The sequence below is a fragment of the Platalea leucorodia genome (genome assembly GCF_965183815.1).
Source record: "Platalea leucorodia genome assembly, chromosome: 9".
NCBI lineage: Eukaryota > Metazoa > Chordata > Aves > Pelecaniformes > Threskiornithidae > Platalea > Platalea leucorodia.
In genome coordinates, this window is record NC_138831.1 from 34,938,582 (window position 1) to 34,960,304 (window position 21,723).

The following is a 21,723-nucleotide window of genomic DNA, read 5'->3' on the forward strand; positions in this document are numbered from 1 at the left end:
TACACAGTGGCTTTTGATGTGAATCAACCTGACTGTTGAGAGCTCTCCCTTCTGAGAAGATGGAAATATATTTCCCAAACCAGTAAATCATTCATTTTTAATAAAATTATTCTTGTGAAAGAATCTGCTAAAATACTGTGAGGTGTAAACTTGATAGCAGTTATGACCAGGATAAGACAGTTTATTTCGTGATTTAAACTTCAGAAAAGGGGGCCAAAAATGCATGGTGGACAGTCTTTTTAAAGTAAACTTTGTTAACTGTGTGCCTAAGAATATGTAAAACATGAAAGAAAATTAAAAGCAGCAGGAGGGCTGGAAAGTAAAAGATTGAATAGGACAGTTGTAGGCCAGTTACAGTTTTGAGTTATGGAGGAAGTGCCAGAGATTAAAAATGTATATCTGAAAGTATTTTAAGGATACTATTTTAGGAGTAATAAAAATAATAAAGTACATTAAAAATATATATACCTGTACCTATCCTGTTAACAGAAACTTATGTAATTAGGACCTGTTTTCTCCGTTTGAAGTTTTGTGTCTGCAAAGACTTCTTGGTCTCCCTTTATTTTTTTCTTAGTTACATTTTAAATATCAGAGTGATATTTCGGTAACTTCATTGCTGGCAGGAAGAGCTAATAAGTCACTTTCAGTTCTTCAGAAACAAAATCAAGACAGCTAACTATATTAAACACTTGAACTGTATGTAAATGGGTAGTGTCCTTTAAAAGCTGTCAATTACAGTAATGTAATGCTGCTAAATAGATATTTTGCTATGATCTAAAATACTAGGTTAAATCTTGGTATGCTTATCCACAGAAATAGATTTAATTAAGTTCGAATATATGTAGTTGATTTAGTTAAAGAGGATTTGGCCTACTAACTTAAGCATGTGTATAGTCCTGTTAAAACCATGATGGGTAGTAGGACTTAAATTTAAGCTAAAGAGCCTTGATAAGGATCTAAGGGGACTGAGCTCCTTTAGAACTAAGTTTCTAGTGGGAATCAAAGAAATGCACTTTTGGAGCATTTTTTTAATAGAAATGAATAACTGCAATGCAAAAGCACAAATCAGTAAAATTTAAAAGACATATTGCAGTGTTACACTATTACGTATTGTTTGGGAAATAAAGCTATAAATCATATTTGTACTATTTCTTCTCTCTTTTCTCCTGCTTTCGTCTTGCATGTAGAACCTCTGTTTCTGATGATAGATCACTATTAAGTTCAGCTTGAGTAGGTGCTAGCTGTGGATTGATTTCTGTGTTGATAGGGCAAAAATACAGCCAGCAACACTTCAGAGATTGGGTCATAGGCAGCTGCTTAATTCCCAAGTGAGAAGAATAGGAAGGCACCTGAAGAATGCTGGGGTCCTGGGCACCCAGAGCAGCCTCAGGCTACACGTGCAGTTAGACCAGACTCACTGATGAGGTGAGTTTCCTGAGCGCATTGGAGGACTTATCTGTTAATTGCAGGACAGCGTTGTTGGTAAAGCAAGCCTCTGAAGATTTTGAAAAAAGCTTCAAACTCGACCAAACTCTCAACAAAATCTAAAGGAAGTGCTAAGCGTTGGTTTCACATTTATCCAAATGCTCCGTGATGAGATTCTGTTGTCTTTCATTACAGTGGTTGTTGTGGCTGGGCATACAGGGAAGAAAACTGTCTTCCTCTGCTTGCGGAATAATTTCTGCCAATAGACAAGAGAAAACTTTGGAAAAAATATCACAAAGCCTGCAATTCTTGTGCAGTTTTTCCTCCTTATCCCTGGTGAAACTGGTGGCTGAAGGCTCTTGACTTCCCAGAACATTATATTACTCCTTGAGAAACAGAGTGAAAGGTGGTGAGTTGAAAATGAGGGAAATTGGCAGTTTCTTTAGGTTCATTCTAAGAAAACATTCCAACAGTAGGACAAGTCTTCCGTGGTGTCATAAATGAGAGTTTTTGCTAATGTTCAACCTAGCAGGTTTTCATTTACAAGAGAAGAAGTATTTTGATACTAGGAGATAAGTTGAATGAAATGCTGCAAAGCTCATGTAAAATATATTCTTTATTCTGTCTGACATCAGAAGAGAAAGAAAACGAGTTATGCTTCAGCTGGAAGTGAGCCAGGGAAGCTCTGTTTAGAGAATGGTGGGAGAAATGTGAGCAGAAAGGAAAGGGAAAAAAAAGGGAAAAAATGAAAAATGTATCTTGGAGAGAGGCTTTGTAAAGAGCACTTAAGAGCAGGTGGAGGCCCAGGAAATCTGTAATCTTATTTATGTATTTTAAAGATGCTGCATATCCTTGGTTCAAAGACGGTTTCTACTCATATAAATAGCCAGCCCATCAGCTCCGAAAGTACTTCATTCGTAGTGAACCTTAAGAACACTTGAGGTTCAAAGCATTGTTCTTAGCATAAACTCTATGAGGCAGTGATAATGCATTTATTTGCTGACCAGGGCACATGTATGCTTATGGCTAAAACTGGAAAAAGCTACGACAACAAAATTCCTTTTTGTCACTCAAAATATGCAGCGAGGGGCCAGTTCTCACTATTCTCAGCTGACTTACCCTCAGCATGAGAGAAACTGTTAATAGTTAGACCACTAAGAATACTAGCTAATAATAATTATTTTAAAATGTTTGCTACAATCCTTACACTAATAGCACAAAACCTGGTTTTCATACTTGTCTGGGCAAATGTATTTTTGAATTCAAGAATATATTTAGGTTGGCTTAAGTTTAAAGGGGCCCATCATTTTTGTTATCAGAGTGCTCAACAGATTTGTCTGAACCATCAGGGAGGTGTGTGTGTTTATGAGAATTATGCCTGAAGAAAGAAGATTGCCAGATCTGCATTAAACAGCTGTTATGCCTCAACTTGAGATGAACACAATAGATCAGAGATGTCTACTGGCTATGGTCTGACATGAAACACTTAATGCAGCTACTTGCTTTTCAACATACATTTTTCTGTTACGCAGTAATTTGCCTTTAGATGATAACACTGTTCTTGGTGGCATTTTTTCCCCCCTTTGCTTGTCCCATAGTAGTCTTCATCCTAACTGACTGCAAATATTGCTGAATACTTCTTTTCCTCTTTTTATTCTCTCTTTCTCTTCTTCAATCCAGTAAAGAACTGAACAACTTTTCGTTATTAGGTGTTTATTTGATATACCAGACAGTTTAACCAGAGAGCCTAAGAGATGATGGAGCTGGTGACATTTACATATCCTTGCCTTTTTGGTACTTCTTCCTTTCTGTTGCTTCTAATTTTTGAAGGCGTATTTAGGAGCTTTCTCCATGCAAAGTATTGTAGACAATCATTGATTGGTATCTTTTTATTAGAAGCAATTAAATAAAAGGCTTGGCCTACATTAAATAGTTCTATTAACGTAAGCGGATCAGCAGTGGCAGAAATTGGACTGACATAAAGATATGCAGCCAAAAGCCCTCATCTAAAATTAACTGGCCTAGAATATGAGAAACCTGGGAGCATATTGTTTCTCTACCTGAGCTGATCTGGCTGATCTAGGAAGAGGAACTTTTCTCTAAATGAAACAGATGTAGGATATGAATGTAGCTCTCCCCAGTCCTAAGTTGTCTCTGCACATCTAAGGACTGGATGGACCCTGGGAAGGAAGTACACTTGACAAACCTATTAAATTTCTGACTGTGAACATTAATTTACAGGCAATGGAAAATTAGCAAGACTGTTCTGCTAATACAGTCATATTTGGTTCAGCTTGAAAAGATTGATGTAGAATGTAATTGGTGACTTCCTCAAGGGCCCAAGTATGTGCAAAAAGAGCACTGGATTTTACCAGTGAGAAACACTGGGTAATATTGCAGAATAAAGTCCCAGGCTTCTTTTTCCTGTCACCTGTTTTTCAAACAGTTGGTGTTTTCTCCCTGAGAGTTGGGTTTCTTTTGATTTTTAACTATTCATTGTATAGTTAAATGAGCAGTAGAGTGTTATTTTAACTGCTTCAGTTCTGAGCATGATAGTGCTCGTATCTTAGTGCCAGTGGTTGACTTCTCATACCTATTGGAGTTCAACCCTGCAATCATTCTTATGATCGGTGCTCCAACTTACGGTTTTAATACCTAAGTAAATCATTATAAACAGTATCTGCTCTGCAGGGACTGTGTTTATCAGAAGGAAACTAAACATTATTCATTTTTGCTGTTTTCATATAGGCTAAGTGAAGAGTTTGTATTGATGCAGTCATATCCTTGATATGTCAGTGCAGTGCAGCATGTTGCAGGTTTTGGAAATATATTAAATCCTTTCTAAATACAGCTATTTTAGGAATTGTGCTGGTGGGAGAAATATGGGACTCCATTCTGCTGCCAGACTCTTGTCATTATTTCTATTAATGCTGGGGAACCATGGACTTGTAAAGACAGAATCTAACACTTTGCTGGAAAAGCTTTGTCAAAGTTGTCGAAAGATTGGAGTCTAAAACTCAGATCTTGCTCAGACTGGATTTTCAGAGTTTGTCTGAGAGCTGTTGACTGTGGTTCATACACTCAGCTTCACTCCTGTAGCAACACATGCTCAACATCCTGTTCAAATGCTCTTCTTAACCACTGCTACATTAAGAACGATGACTCTGTTGGTTTTTAGCATACCTGGATATGTAAAGTCTAATGCTGCAAAATCTCACTCTAGTGTAGGTCTGGCTAAGTAGGCACAAGGCTTAGGGGTGTGCTGTTACTTGCTAATTCTATTTTCCTCCTTTACCTGTTGCATTAAATGAGAGTGCATTCCAACTCTGACCTGGGTCATCATAGTATGCATTTAAAAACAAAACAAAACAAAAAAACCCAAACCAATAAGGAGGAGCTTCCAAGCCAATGCTGTGGGGAGGAGTGAGTTACGTGGCTTATAATGAATATAGGTAATCATAATGAATGACAGGTAAGAAAAAGGCCTGCTGGCAACTGAAAACTCCCAGCAAGCCATCAGGGCTTGACCTACTTCCATCTCCTACCAGCAGATCAAAGCTGGGTTGATTTAGCATAAAGCAAACAGTGTCAGCAAGGTTAGCTTAATTTGATTATTAAGTTAATGGTAGATTTTGTCTGATTTTCCTCCCACTTTCCTTTTCCTGATTCCCCTTTCCCCATTGTTTTCTCATTGTGTATGGACCTACATAACACTCCCTCCCTCACTGCTGCATGACATCATAATTCTGCCTGACACTCCCCAAGAATTATAAAAGTTAATTACCACCAAGCTATTTTTACAAGCTTCTTTATTACATTGCAACAAACTGCATTCCTAATTTATAAGGATGTTGCCAAGTTTGAATGAAAGATGCTTTAAGGCAAAACCGACAGTGTTTGGAATAGTTTCAGTCTGGGCAATATTGGTTTAAATGAATGCATGAACACTGATAAAGATGTTAATAATTAGAGGTTCTGTGTTACACTTTGTTTCCAGAAGTTTGCATGTTGAAAGAAATGTGATGGTCCCGGCTACAAAAAGTTAACCTTCCATTTCAGAGGAAGTGTGTTCCTATGAAAATTCCAGGTCACAATTACTGCACAACCTGAGCAAATTGAAACGTGTGTTCAGTGGTACCTGGCAATGCCTTGGGTTATTCTGGCCCTGATTGTTAGGGGGGAAGAGGCAAAGGTGAGGACTCGCCCCTCATGGGCCTTGATGCAACCAGAGGCATGTCATCATAAGGGTGCTGGAAACTTAGGCTACCAGAAAGGGTGCCTCGTTTCTTCATCAGTGGGGATTCCAGCAACATTTCCAAGTTACAATGTAGAAAAAGAAGCCAAGATGAGGCAGGAACTAACAGTATGAGAATGTTGTTATTGCTTTTGTTTCTTAGGCGCTGTCGTTGTACGTTTGTTGCAGTGATCAATCATTTTACAAGAAAAAAGTCTGGCTTCCCTCAAAATCAAATTTTTCTAATTTTTGCAAATAATTTTGAGATTCCAGCAGCTTTTGGACACTTGCTGCCTTCAACCATGAGTCCTTCTTTCAGATACTAGTCATTCTATGTTTAAGACTACTATATGCCCATTTCATCATTTTTTCCACGCTGAAGGGTCCTAGTTTATGTCACCGTTTCTTGCATGTCCTTCAGTTCTTTTCAGTTCTGATTCATGACCCTGAACTGGAGACTAAGAGTCAAACGTCAGTCTTATTTTTGACCTTTTGCGTGACCTCTCTTAGTTTGCCAGGCAGCAGTTCTTCCAGGTGGGTCGGATGATGCATCAGGCTATTCCTCTCTGGACGAGTCTAGTGCTTGTTGCTGCAAAGGATTTGGCATTCAGAAGGCTGGGACAGAGGCATATTCCTACCATTCCACTGGTCTGCACGTGGCTTATTGCTCAGTTATTAGCAGCTTTCTCCTCCTGTTGATGAAAGATGCAAGCAACCTGACTGTAGATGATAAATTTGAAAGTAGACGTGCCACCCTCTCTCCACCCCAGCAAACACCACCCCATGCAGTCTGTGCTCCCTGCAATGAAGCAGTAACTTTCTCAATGCCAGGAGCTGTTGCCGAGGTTTCTATCTCAGACACTTCAAAGTTGGTGTGGTCAGGTTGAGAAAACTGCTGTCTGTAAGAATCATTAGAGACAGAAGCAAGTGAAAATAAGTTGTTGTATCTGTTTTCCAACATGAACCAATTTGCTCCAAAATCTAAGATGCTTCATAAGAACTATGATATCAAAGTGTTTTTAGAGTGCAGAATAGAACTAGAAATCTTAAAGATTTTTCTTTGTTTGTTTGTTTTTGCTCTCACTCAGAAATGAAGTTACGTTAAAAATTAAAAATAGCAGCAACATAGGGAGAATCAATTTATTTGCCTATGAAAAAAAAACCAAACTCAAAATGCAACCCAAAACTGTGCTCATTTAAATCAAGTTCGTTTTAGTCTCAGCTTCTGAAATAACTCCCATTCGCAATTTCTCTTTCTTTCCTCTCCTGTCCACTTACAGGAAGCTGTTTTCCCCCTCCCTTAATGCCAAAACCCATTGCACTACTTTTCTCTACTGTAACTACCAAAACCCTACCTCAACAATGACCATCACGGTCACAGAGCAGATTAACGGGTATAAACAGCTCAAGAGTGCTGGTCGCTTATCTGCCAGGGTAAATCAACACTCTTGTTCACACATCCTTGAGCCAGGAAGATTGATTAAAAGCCCCACGTGGCTATAAAGCTAGAATGTTAAGTAAACGACTTCCCAGGTTCCCATGTAACAGGAGTCTTGGGAGAATATAAGACTTGGGAAGAAAACAAACACAAGAAAAAACAAAGCCAAAGAAAAGTCTCTTTGATCTGGTGGCTGTCTGACATCTGTAACACTTCAGTTTTTAAAAAATAAGTATGTCAATTTATAACCTCTGGTTTTCACTGCAGTTCAAGTCTATTTTATATATATTAAAAAATGTAAATACATTTTATGGACAGAAAGAAAATAACCTTCTTTTAATGGTGTCTCCCTTCCTGAGCTGCAAAGGTTACCCAAAACAGCTGTATTCATACATTGCTCTGAACTGGAAGAAATCTTTTTTGCCAACTTATTCTTCAGACTGCAGCATTAAAAGTCAAGGTGTGATGCAATGTTGAACTGTACAAGATGACAAGAAAAGCAAATGCAAATGAGCCTATTGCTTGCAGATAAAATTCCAGGATTAACGCTCTTGAATGGTGTGACCCAAATGTGGTATTATTCACTTTGTGATTTTTCACTTGTAATTTGGAGCTGACTTTTTTGACTGAGTCCATTGTCTTGCTGTGAGTGTGCAGAGGATAAAACTACCCTCCAGGGAGTTCCAGCTGTTTGAGAGTGCTGGTGCAGGTGTAATACAGCCCAAAACACAGAGTCTTCAGTAATTAAGGAGAAACCTGTGCGCAAGAGAGCAGACCTGAAACTCCTGTGATTAGTGCTAGCGGCTGTCAAGCTCTTGTGTAATGTTTTAGTAATGTACAGTGAAAGGTGGGCTTTTATCCTGACAACAAAATGGGGGGTCATGACTTATTAATTAAATATATTGCTAATCCACACTTTGTATATTAAAAAAAAAAAAAGTAAATCTGGTGGCCAAAGAAGAGAAAATAAACTGTGTACCATAACAGGGATATTTTCCTGCATTTGTCATCTTTTCCAGAGATCTTTCAGTAATATTGTGATGTTCCTGATCCTCTTCCTATTTCTATTTCTATTTCTTATGTAGCAAATGAAGCAGAACCACAGGAGGCCTTTTAAATAGATACAAAATGCTTAATGATCTTTGCCATACTGAATTCAAATTTCTTCTGTCATTACTCAAATCCACAGTAGGGATTTCCTGCTGTTATGTATCTCAAGCTCCTCAGAAACATGGTTATGAATTGTAGGAATATACAGCTTTGATTCTCTGAATTTCCATTTTAAAGGAGGGTCCTAGGGATTAAAAGAACAACAACCACCTCCCCCCGAACTGCTACTTTATACTATACCTAACCATTTGCCTTTGCTAGTTGACACTAAGTGACTTCCCATGTGACGCACAGCCAAAGAGGGCCCAGGATTTAGTTCAACCAGTAGACTTCTTCAGAGATACCCAATACACCAAGCAAGACTACAGCTTGTACATATTTTCTGTAAAATAGATTGAAATTTCTGGTTACCTGCTGCTTTGCAGTGAATAACTTTGACAAATAACAAGTCATATAATTAACTGCTCCTTCACTTATGAATTCAGTAACTGTTTTCTCTCTCTTTCTCTGTTTTTTAGAAGCAGAAACAGAAATCCTATTGGTCCAGGAAAGTATGGATATGGAAAAGTGCCATACATTTTACCTTTACAAACTGATACTGGTCAGCAGCCTCAGAAGCTTCGGAGGCAGCGACAGTCATCCAGGAACCACGTATTTCATCAGAGTCCAAGTCTCATAAACACTTACAGCCAGGCAGCTAGTCCTTCACTTCAACACGGGAATCTTTATCAAGAAGAAAGTGGGCCTCAGGCTGGACATCAAGTCCTGGGACCCTCAGTTTATCAGTCATCTTCATTTCCTGTATCTCAAAGCCTGTTTCACAGCAGCGACTCAAACCATCATGGGTCTGCATCACACCCGCCAGCCCAGGGTCAGCCCCAGCCTCAAAGGGCTGCAGCAATTGTGTGCATTGGCACCTACAAGCAATATAAACTCTGCAACACAAATGTAAGTCTGGTTTTCCTAGATTTAATTTGTTGGACAGCTATTGGTTTTCCCTTGTATGCTAAATGTTCACATAGTCAAGAAGTTAAGTTGAACATTGTTTTTTATTAATTTAACGAAATTTTTTGTGAACTTATTTTAAACTGTCTTGGGGAATACTGAAAGTAGATGCTTAATATTATAGTTACCTAATACCATACTTTCAAGGATTTTAAGGAGTCACTAAATCTACCAATACATACAATTCTAATTTGATAGAGGGAGAAACTGAGTCACAGACAAGTTTAATATTCTTCCATTTAAGAAATAAAAAAATGGAGTGGGGGTGGACCATGTTATGAAGACTCCCTACTTCTCAGTCCCATAAGGTAAGGCTGTCCTTTTGGGAGTGCTAGTCATGCTCTAAATAGCATTTAGAGTCAGCACCCAGTAGCCTAGATCACTCCAGTATCTTTCCATGATGCTGTGTACGTTCTGTGACAGATGCTACTTCTACCAGCATTCAAGCTCTACATGCTTTGATTTTGGCTTCCTAGTTTATTGGAGAGAAAATCTGTTCTGTGTTAATTTTTAAATAAAACTTACTCTGTTATTACTTCATTCAAAAATGTTTGGCTGGATGTAGCTCTATGCTCTGGGGCAGTCTCCCATTGTATGTGGGAGCCTAGTGAGGTTTTGCTGTTTCTCCCCACAAGCAATTTTCATCCTGCTAAAATTTTCAGTTTCTGGCTGTGTCATTTTAGTATTTCCTAAAGTATCTCTTCCTAATATTTGTGTCTTATTTGGGCTACTAATCTAACTTAATATGGCAAACTTGAAGAAGCTTGTATCTGGATATTAGAAGCAGAATGTTCAAGAGTGGTCTCAGTATGTTGACATAACAGGCCGTATTTTTCTGGGTGGGTGCACATCTGATTCTTCTGCGTCTTAGAAATCCTGTTACATTTAGTGGAAGCCTGCATAGTGGAGTTGTAGCAACAGAACATGTGATCAGGGTAACACAAACACGACCCAAGCAAATCAGATGACTGCCTTTTTGCCTCTTAGTGTAGCAGTTATTACATTTGCTTTATTTATGAATAAAGTCCATTGAGACTAGAGCAGTTGATTGAAGAGACTGAATGTCAAGAAAGTTTTAGTGTATTTGTCTGAAATGGAAAACTTGAAAGGGCTAGTTTGAGCCTCTAAGAATAGTCTCTGGTACAAAGTGCTCTTTTGAAAAACGCTGTCTGTTTTTTGAAGGAAATGGGAAATTTATGAAATGAAAAAAATATGAACTTAGTGCACGGGCATTAATTTGGAAAGTTTTCTGTGCTGAATTTGCTCACTGGTGTCCAAGCGATACACAAACGTCCCAGTCTTTATTTCAACCCTTACTGCGTCTAGGCAAAAAGTTGGACAGTATTCTGCCTGACTGAAGAAATGTAACAAAATAATTTCCAGGAAAGATCTCTTTTCAGAGAGCAAGGGGTGAGAGGTGAGGAAGTTAGAAATGCGGTAGAAGAAAGGAGCAAGCCCAGATGGCCGAGGTATGGAGAAGGAAGGTTTGTAGAGGAAATCTGTTGCAAATGGCAAGTGGGCTGCAGAGAAGAGGGCTATGAGCTTGTGAATTAGACAGTGACAAGACATGCAGGTCAGTATGATGAGTGGTCTGGCCATTGGCAAATTTCTTTTGGTAGCAGGGGAAAAGGAGTGAAAATATTTTCATGTTAATTTTAGAAACTGTTATTTAAACAGAAGACTTCAATAGATGAAGAGGAAAAAATAGGGGAGCGTGCTGTTGCTGCATCTTTGCCATTGCTGCATGTATAAATGCAGTTATAAAGAAATCATCATTTATATTACAGGAGACTTTTAATAACAAAGATAAATTGTAGATGATGCAGCTCCTCCCAGGCATGGAACTCTTCATAGTGATATTCTTTATTTAGCAACGTTTCTGTTACCCTCAGAGAAGCTGTGATTGCTATTCAGGGTTATTTTTCTCCCTAGAATGTGGTAATTAATATAATTATAAAAAAGAAGTTGCTAAGAACAGTTTTAGTATAAAGGCCAGGATGAGAGCAAAACAAGGGCGACAGTGTTTTACTTTGTTTGCCTGTTCTTCCTGATTAAATGCTTCTGCACGTGGGCTTTAATTTAATTTATCGGCAGTGACATGTGCCAGTGGTCTTGCCAGCATGCAGAGAACAGTATCTTTTTCTGTCTTTCTCTTTTTTCTTTTTTAATTCTTCCTGGAGCATACCAAAAATGAAAATCTCATTTATTGAGAGGAAAGTATTCTGTTAACGGTTATCCTGGTGTTTGGCCACTCCCTCTACAGTTTCTCCTAAGGGCAGTTAATTAATAACAAATTAAGTCAATCTGCTTTGGTCCATTAGGTCATTTCCTCATTATTGTACATTTATTGTTTTTTCATTAATAGCTGAACTCATTTTACATGACTGACAGCTGGATTCATAAAAGTTAAACTTGCGGGTTTTGGTTAGGGAGAACCTCGGAAGTGCTTGTATTTGTTCAAGTGTTTCTGCAGGTCGTTAAACCTATTTTCTTATTGTACAAGTGGCTTCCCCTCTTCAGCACCTTGCATATAGGCTTTGTACATGCGCACCTCCGAACATAGAGCTGCCTGTCATCTCCTTCAGCAGCAAACAGGCAGTGAACATCTGTCTTTTACACACAAACAGTACCGACAGATCTTACTGAAACCATAAGCTAGTCACAATACAATAAGATTCCTCAAATGTAGTCTGTATTCCTCCAAAATGGGGGAGTGATGAGTAAATCTTCCTTACTTCCCGCTACATTAAAGGAAAGAGAATTATATGGTCTTGTGGGTGAAGTAGAACTTGAATGCAAACTTTTTTGCGTTGCTTGTCACCAGAACAAAGGAGGCAACTCAAATGGAACATTTGTTTACTGAGCACTTTTTGTTATTAATTGTCTGAAGTGTTGCCAAGTCACTAGCTCTTCGTGAGTGTCTGAATGCGTGAGAATATATTTCTAAATTAACTTCAGGCTGAGGGTTGCTTGGGCAGTGTACACAAGGAAGCTTTCAGGGTTCTGGACATTCAAGCCTGCTTGCTTTGCGGTGTAAATTTGGTGATACGGAGTGCTCCTTTTTAAAGTCAGTTTTATCTGATGTATTTTATTTTTTGTGAGATGTATAGTGAATTATGTCTTATTGGTAGAAACATTCAGTCTTAGTAAGTCTCTGTCCTTAATACGTGGAGACCTTATTGCAGCCTTTCAGTACTTAAAGAGGCCTTCTAAGAAAGATGGAGAGAGACTTTTTACCAAGGCCTGTAGTGTCAGGACAAGGGCCAACCATTTTAAACTAAAAGAGGGTGGATTTAGATTGGACATAAGGGAGAAATTTTGTATGATAAGGGTGGTGAGACACTGGAACAGGTTGCCCAGAGAAGTTGTGGATGCCTCATCACTAGAAACATTCAAGGTCAGGTTGGATGGGGCTTTGAGCAACCTGGTCTGGTGAAACATGTCCCTCCCCATGGCAGGGGGTTGGACTTGATGATCTTTAAAGGTCCCTTCCAACCCAAACTGTTCTGTGATTCTATGTTATCCTTGGTGGTGAGTTCAGGTCAGAATGCGCTGCTTATCCTGACAGCTTGTTACCTCTCCTCTTTTGCAGTTCCCGCTTTCCAAATTGCACCAATACAGTTGAGTCTGAAGTCACATAGTAATCACGACCACTTAAATGCTCTGGTTAGAAAAACCTGTAAAACAAAATAGTGACTGTTTTGGTGATTCAGTTACAGTGCAGCAAGGCGTATGAAAAAATAGGCAGAGAAATTTATATATGAGTTTCACCACGAAGAGCAACGCAAAATGGACGTAAAATCTAAATTGTTTTTAGCTATGGATTGAGGTATGTTTTTGACCAAGTTTATACTTTTCCTTGTATATGAATTTGCAAAAACCAAGCTAAAATGTATGAAAGACTGATTGTTGAGAGCTCAATGAGATATTGATGGATGATGTTTTGCTGAGCTTGTCCAGTTCCATTCACAGTTGCTAGCTTGCCCCCTGTTTCACATGGGTTACTGTCATGTTTCCAGTTAGACTATATTGCCTTTCCCAGTATTTTATGTGACGATTCCTTAGCAATAAGTCAATTGTGTTTTGGAGAAGTATCCAGATGGGATCAGAAAACAATGATTACTTTAACTTTCTTATCCTGACTCTTCAGCTTTATATACTATTATTCTGGTAGCACAGCTATGGAAAATCCAGCTTTTGGTTCTGAATAAGAGTTCTTTACTTGGATCTGTGCTCCTATGTGCAGAGCACTTGAGAATGGTACCTTAGCAAGGAATGCAAAGTATCTGAAAAGACAATTTTGGAAGTGGAAAGAGCTTTTTTACAGTTGAAGAGATGAGGTGAGGTAAAAGGCTCAGGGCCAATCCCCAGCTCTATCATGATGGGATAAATTAACATATTTAATTTCCTAAAGAATATTAATGATGATGATACTAATTTTGACTGGTGTGAGTTAAAAATTTTCCATTGGAAGGCTTTTTTGGATGCAGAACCCTAATTAAATAGAATTAAAATGTTCTGCAGGAATGTGTTGAGTCCATTAAAAACTGATGTGCTTTTCTGTCACCTAAGCACATAGGTAGGCATTGGCAGGCTTCCTTGGCACTGGGATCTTGGGCCATTTCACCAGCTTGCTGGCATTCTGCCCAAGCGTTTTTGAAAGTTTTCCACTGTATAGAAAATGAAACATTTCCAACGTTTCAAGTTTTAACAAAGGTAGAAGTGGAAATGTTTAATTTCATATGGAACAGAAAATGTAATTCCCAGACAGGTCTTTTCAGATGTGATATGGGGTGCTGCAAGGATGTGTGCACTCTTTAATGTAGTTGGGATGCTCAAATACTGAGGTAAAGACAAATAGATGTCTCTGTATTTTTAAGAAAAGTTGTGTTGTTTTTTTTTTTTTTTAACTGAAAAGCCCCTTCTTATTCCCAAAGAGCTACTGTGTGGTTTATTTATTCTCGTTTTGAGATTTGTATAGAGTAGGTGTTTGACATAAGTGGCAAAGTGGGGTTATGATGACATATCTTTTCCTGAGGAAATTTAACCTTGACTTTATGTGAGGAATTTTCCCTGCAAACACTGTGGGATTGTATGTACGTTTGGTAGTCTGACATTCCATGGGTGTATAGGAAACTTATTAAAAGCTTACATTACTTTGAGTTGTACTGTCCTTTCTTTGACTGTTTTCATATTTGCAGCAGAATTTTATAAATCTTAATTCAGAATGCATTGTCGCTAATACAGGCTTAATTTACCAGGCACTGACACAGAGATACCCCTTGTAAAATGTCCTACGTAGTTTGATCAATTGTCCCTTGTATACAGGAGTCCCATAGAGACACCTTGGATAAAGCTCTTGGACCATAGCTGTTTGCTCTGTATCTCTGCACTGTGGCTTTATGACATCCCCTTCAACAACTGAGAACACTGTATTAGGAAATATTTTGCATTATGATGGTCTTATTGGAACTTAAATAATTACGGGAAACTGTCTGCTTTAAATCATTAGGAAAAATACGTTGGGGTAACTTTAGAAGCTCTCTCAAATAGATTTATTCCACAAGTGTGCTCTGTACTTGTGGCAGTAACATAACACAAAGTTAGCTGTTTTACACAAATTAATTATTGCTAGGTTAATTACTTACTAATCTAGTAAAATGTTCATAATAAGGCCAAAATCACACAGTTCAGAAAATTTTGATGTCTAGAGGCTTATGGTTTTTAATTGAAAATTCAATTACTTTGATCAATAAATCTGAGTTATTTTAAGCTAATTTAGCATCTAGGAGTCCCAGAGTCATGCTCTAATGCCCTGTTGTGCCAAGAACTATAAAAACACAGACCAAAAGGATAAGTGCAGGTAAAAATTTGCTAATGTATACATGGCTACAGTCATAGCCTGTATTCTCCAGGTCAGGGAGAAGTGACCTGTGGGATCTGTAATGTTCTTGTGATGACTCTCTGCATCATACAGAAATGATGAGATTTCTGTGTTTCTCCAAAAACAATTTAATAAGATATAAATAAAACATAGTAGAGCCTAGGATAGAATAAACACCTTAAGGCAATAAAGCAGAAATACTCCACTGGAAAATAAAGGTTGAGAGTATGTATCAGTGATAAAAATTTATAAAATGTTTGAGGGAATTATCAGAAAGGCACAGTAAGAAACTTAAATGTTCAGTTTATACATAGAGTAACTATATTTTTTTAAGGCAAGAAATGCCAGCTTTGCCATAATTAATCAAGGAAACCATCTTAACTCTGCTTTTTGTCATGCAGAACAAATTTTATGATTGAGGCATTTTGTGACATGCTTCTAGTTTGAGTTCTGATCTTTAATGAATGGCACCAACCCCTTTCACCCATGTTTTCCACTCAAATGTTATGAAAGAAGTGGGATTCACAATCATAAATTTGGAAAATCTGTAGTGAGTGCCCGTCCTGACTGCAATTATGTTTACTCTATACACAATAGCACTGCTTTTGAAGCAGTAGCCGTACATAACTTCACATTAAAAATGAAGTACCTCAAACCATTATGAATATAGCGCAGGACAATGTACCATGGTGAAAGCTCTCTCCATGTAAAAATCCCTTCTTTTGTAAAAATGTCCGAATAATCCTTGTGGTGGTCAACCTAAGTTTTCAGCTTCTTTCTTGTATTTCATGTTATGGCTCCTAAATATCTTGGGGAATTCTCTTGTCTGTTCTTGGTGTTTATATGTGGTAGACAGTTTCCATATTTTAGCATAAGACCCAATTCATATACATGTAGCGCCATTAGTATGTCTGGAGTTTAGCGTGAGCACTCTGGGAGCTCAATTTTCCAGAGGCTCTGTCAACTTCCCAGTATATATTTTCTTGATTTTTAATGTACAGAAGTGCTTCAAAAGGTATGGTTAACAGTACTACTTCAGTATTTTACGATACTTCAGGAAGCATTGAGCTGCATTTTTCTTCTCTGAGGTTTATTTTGAAGTTCTGAGCCTGTTAAATGGGTTGCATGGTGAAGTTGGAGAAGTCTGCGTACTGGTTGAAGTTGAGTGAATTTGTGTCTAAGAATAGCTGAAGATTCAGAGCCTCATTTATGTGTAGTAATAATGTGATGTAAAAATGTTAATAATTCATCTAAGTGCCTCAAAATCAAACCAAACTGTGTATCAGTTGGCTAAAACATTTGTTTCCTAACTTCCTGGTGAGCTATGAATGGTAGGTTTCATGTAGCAATTGGAATTGTCCGAGAAGTTACCTTTCTAATTCTTAGAGTAAATGGAATGCATGTGTCACAGAGGAGAGGAAAGGGGGAAAAGATCCACAGTTATCCAGTCACTTCATCAGTTTTGAATAGCAGCGTTAGCACTTAAAATGTGGAGTGATTCAGAAACTTCATTCGGATGCTTGTCAAATTGAAGTGATTTTTTTTGTTCTGCAATAAAACATGACTGCAGGGTGATTTAGATGCATTGCCTGGTTATTGTTCAGACATAACCTCTGTGCCAAGTTTTAAAGAGGAAACTAATCAATGAAAATTGTGACTTCAGAGTTGCAACCAGACGGTTGCGTTCCTGACATATTTGTAGATTTGTTTAATAGGGTACTGTAAATTTGAGTAGTTGTCATTTATCAATATAGACAAGTGTTGTGGGAGATATTTTAAGGCATTCCAGCTTGTCTTTGTTTCTTTTTGTCAATTCATATTGACAAAAGTCTTTGAAATTCCGGTGCGTAATTATTCAACACTCCTATAATTTGAACAAGAAACTTGCTTTTTATTCATATGTTACTTTAATTGTATCCAGGTTTTCGAAGCAGAGAAAGCTGCAGATGTCTAGAAACTTTGATCAGGGGAAATCCCTTGAATTCATTTACAAATAATTTTTTAAAAATGTTTTTATGAACATTTGTTAACTATTCCCATTAATTAGAGGTATAGAAAACACCTACTGTCAGATGTCAGCATCTGTTTTGGTACATGAAAGTTGTAATTTTTTCCTGGTATTTTTAGGAGATTAGTTCAGTACTGCTGATAATGAACAAGTTTAAGGCACATTTTCAGGCCAGATAGCAGGAAAAGGACATAAATTACATGAATACAGGAACTTGCAGTGAAAGTGCCCACCAGTACAATCCCAATCCTCTCTTGTACTGACCGAGGTGAGCGGAGGAGGAAGGAAATGCAGGAGAAGCTGCCAAAGTTAAGCTAAGGGTGCTGAAGGAGAAGTGGTCTGTTAGCAATGCTGTTGCTAGAGTTTTTAGTTCTGTGGATTTTTTTAATTTTAGATTTTTAAGCAGGGCTTGAAAACAGCAAATGGCCAAAACTCATGTAGAAAGTTAGGAAACATAAATGTGAGATTACCTCTAGCAAGCGTGTGTTCCTTTGCCTCACCACAGAATAGTTGTGTTGAAGGATGGTAGTCCAAACCCTCTCCCTCAGAAGTGGTGAAAATGGAAGCTGGCACTACATGCCCTGTGGTGCCCAGAACAGTTAAATAAGACTTTTGCATATGATACGTTAAGAGCTAACTGCATACAGAACAATGCAAACCCCAGAAATAATTAAAGCAGTGGTGTTATTAAAAAAAAAATGAAAAGAAAAAAACCCAAACAAACAGGCTGTGGTGCTCTGTCTCATCTTCGCTAGTACTTCATCAAGTGTGCTGTGTGTTTGTCCAGAAATAACACCTTTGCGGGCAGCATATTGCACACATAGAGACATGCAAGTGTAATTAATAAAACAGAATTTCTTTCTAGTGATAGGTTGGTAAGGCTGTTTATCTTCAAACTCTTGACTTATATTTGTGGAAAAGCCAATCCTGTATTTTTTATATCTGTCACCACAGTATTAGAGAGGCGATGGGTGATCTGTAGGGGGAAGAAGCCAGGGAAGCATCCCCTGCCTCTTTCGGCCAATGGTCTTTGGTTTTTGGCTTCAACATTTGGTAATTTCCCAGCCAAGCAATGTACTGTTTTCTGTATTTTTGTTTGCATTATCATTTGTTAAAGATAGCAAACATACTAATTATCTTGACAGCTGTTTTGAGACCTCAGTTTGGGTTACTTTTTGATGACAAATTTTTTTGATGGTGTGTAGTTTTACTTTGAGCATCAAAGTGCCACTAAAAGGACTCTCTTAATGTGACAAAGTCAAACCTGCAAAGGCTTAGAGCTTTCAGAACTAGAGTTCTGTCAACAATCCTAGGTAACTCACCTCATCAACGTGTGCCAGCGGTGCAATTTTGTTTTTCTCAATCATGGGGCAGTTTACATGGCACCAGGCCTGCTGGAGACAGATGGGGTTCACCTGTCTCAAAGGGGGAAAAGGATTCTGGCTCAGGAGTTAGCAGGCCTCATTGAGAGAGCTTTAAACTACATTCGAAGGGGGAAAGGGATAAAACCAGGCTTGCTAGGGATGAGCCTAGGGGTGGCATGCCTGCGTTGGAGATGAGATCAATAGCCCAACTGAAGTGCATTTGCACCAATGCACGCAGCATGGATGATAAACAGGAGGTGCTGGAAGCCATTGCGCAGCAGGAAAACTATGATATAGTTGTCATCACAGAAACATGGTGGGATGACCCGCACAACTGGAGTGCTGCAATCAATGGCTACAAGCTCTTTAGAAGGGACAGGCAAGGAAGGAGAGGGGGTGGGGTAGCTCTATATGTTAGAGAGTGTTTTGGTTGTCTAGAGCTCAACGATGGTAATGATAAGGTTGAGTGCTTATGAGTAGAGATCAGAGGGAAGGCTAATAAGGCAGATATCCTGGTGGGAGTCTGTTATAGACCACCCAACCAGGATGAGGAAACAGACGAAGTATTCTACAAGCGGCTGGCTGAAGTCTCACAATCCCTAGCCCTTGTTCTCGTGGGAGGCTTCAACTTACCAGATACCTGCTGGAAATACAACACAGCAGAGAGGAAACAGTCTCGGAGGTTCCTGGAGTGTGTGGAAGATATCTGCCTGACGCAGCTGGTAAGCGAGCCAACCAGGGGAGCTGCCCCGCTGGACCTGCTGTTTACAAACAGAGAAGGCCTGGTGGGCGATGTGGTGATTGGAGGCTGTCTTGGGCTCAGCGACCATGAAATGACAGAGTCCTCAATTCTTGGAGAAGTAAGGAAGGGGGTCAGCAAAACGGCTACCCTGAACTTTAGAAGGGCGGACTTTGGATTGTTTAGGAGTGTGGCTGACAGAGTCCCTTGGGAGGCAGTCCTGAAGGGCAAAGGAGTCCAGGAAGGCTGGACATTTTTCAAGAAGGCAGTCTTAAAGGGGCAGGAGCAGGCTGTCCCCATGTGCCATAAGATGAGCAGACGGGGAAGAACACTGGCCTGGCTGAACAGAGAGCTTTTGCTGGAACTCAGGAAAAAAGGACAGCCTACCACCTTTGGAAGAAGGGGCAGGCGACTCAGGAGGACTACAAGGATATTGTTAGGTTATGCAGGGAAAAAATTAGAAGGGCAAAGGCCCATCTAGAACTTAAACTGGCCACTGCAGTTAAGGATAACAAAAAATGTTTTTACGAATATATCAGCGACAAAAGGCGGGCCAAGGAGAATCTCCCTCCTTTGTTGGATGTGGAGGGAAACATCGCCGCAAAGGATGAGGAGAAGGCTGAGGTACTTAATGTCTTCTTTGCTTCCGTCTTTAACACTCAGACTGGTTATCCTCAGGGTATTCAGCCCCCTGAGCTGGCAGATGGAGATGGGAAGCAGAATGAAGCGCCAGTAATCGAAGAGGTAACAGTTAGCGACCTGCTCTTCCACCTGGATGCCCACAAACCTATGCGACCAGATGGGATCCACCCAAGGATACTGAGGGAGCTGGCAGAGGAGCTTGCCAAGCCACTCTCTATCATTTATCAGCAGTCCTGGTTAACCAGGGAGGTCCCGGGTGACTGAAAGTTAGCAAATGTGACACCCATCTACAAGAAGGGTTGGAAGGAGGATTCGGGGAACTACAGGCCTGTCAGCCTGACCTCAGTGCTGGGAAAGGTCATGGAGCATTTCATCTTGAGTGCCGTTACGTGGCACGTGCGGGACAATCAGGGGATCAGGCCCAGCCAGCATGGGCTCATGAAGGGAAGATCCTGCTTGACCAACCTGATCTCCTTCTACGACAAGGTGACCCGCTTAGTGGATGAGGGGAAGGCTGTGGATGTTGTCTACTTGGACTTTAGTAAGGCCTTTGACACTGTCTCCCACAGCATTCTCCTGGAGAAGCTGGCTGCTCACGGCTTGGATAAGTGCACTCTGTGCTGGGTTAAAAACTGGCTGGACGGCCGAGCCCAGAGAGTGGTGGTGAATGGAGTCAAATGCAGTTGGCGGCCGGTCACGAGTGGTATTCCCCAGGGCTCAGTGTTGGGGCCAGTCCTGTTTAATATCTTTATCGATGATCTGGATGAGGGGATTGAGTGCACCCTCAGTAAGTTTGCAGATGACACCAAGTTGGGTGGAAGTGTCGATCTGCTGGAGGGTAGGAAGGCCCTACAGAGGGATCTGGACAGGCTGGATCGATGGACCAAGCCCAATTGTATGAGGTTCAACAAGGCTCAGTGCTGGGTCCTGGACTTGGGTCACAACCATCCCATGCAGGGAATGCAGGCTTGGGGAAGCGTTGCTGGAGAGCTGCCTGGCGGAAAAGGACCTGGGGGGTGCTGGTTGACAGCCGCCTGAACATGAGCCAGCAGTGTGCCCAGGTGGCCAAGAGGGCCACTGGCATCCTGGCTTGGATCAGGAATAGTGTGGCCAGCAGGACCAGGGAGGTGATAGTGCCCCTGTACTCGGCACTGGTGAGGCGGCACCTCGAGTACTGTGTTCAGTTTTGGGCCCCTCACTCCAAGAAGGACATCGAGGTGCTGGAGCGTGTCCAGAGAAGGGCAACGAAGCTGGTGAAGGGTCTAGAGCACAAGTCTTGTGAGGAGCGGCTGAGGGAGCTGGGGTTGTTTAGCCTGGAGAAGAGGAGGCTGAGGAGAGACCCTAATTGCTCTCTACAACTGCCTGAAAGGAGGTTGTAGCGAGGTGGGGGTTGGTCTCTTCTCCCAAGTAACAAGTGATAGGACAAGAGGAGATGGGCTCAAGTTGTACCAGGGAAGATTGAGATAAGATATTAGGAAAAATTTCTTCACAGAGAGAGTGGTCAGGCATTGGAACAGACTGCCCTGGGAAGTGGTGCAATCACAGTCCCTGGAAGTGTTCAAAAAACGTGTGAATGTGGTGCTTGAGGACATGGTTTAGAGGTGGACCAGGCAGTTAGGTTAACAGGGTAGACTTGATGATCTCAGAGGTCCTTTCCAACCTTAATGATTCTATGATGCAAACTCTTCTGTGTTAAGAAAATTATTTAATTACCTGATAACATATTATTTTACCCCAGGGACCCTGCATGGATCAACAGCTTAGTTATTAGTGATACACTTCTCAATGTTATTCTCTTTATTATTCAGCCTTTGATTCCCTGCCTTAAAAGTGCTCCTTGCAGAAGATGAGAAAAAATGGCTTCTCTAAGGACT

General features: G+C 40.0%; 1 protein-coding gene across 1 annotated transcript in view; it reads left to right on the forward strand.

The window, feature by feature from the left end:
- The window catches only part of THSD4 (thrombospondin type 1 domain containing 4), a gene marked incomplete at its 5' end in the record, with an annotated part of 307,113 nt that overhangs the window by 27,488 nt on the left and 257,902 nt on the right, over positions 1-21,723 (forward strand). Inside the window, one exon of the mRNA XM_082321424.1 lies at positions 8,726-9,155. Coding sequence (XP_082177550.1) covers positions 8,726-9,155 — 430 coding nt within the window. The remainder of the gene's footprint in view (positions 1-8,725; positions 9,156-21,723) is intronic.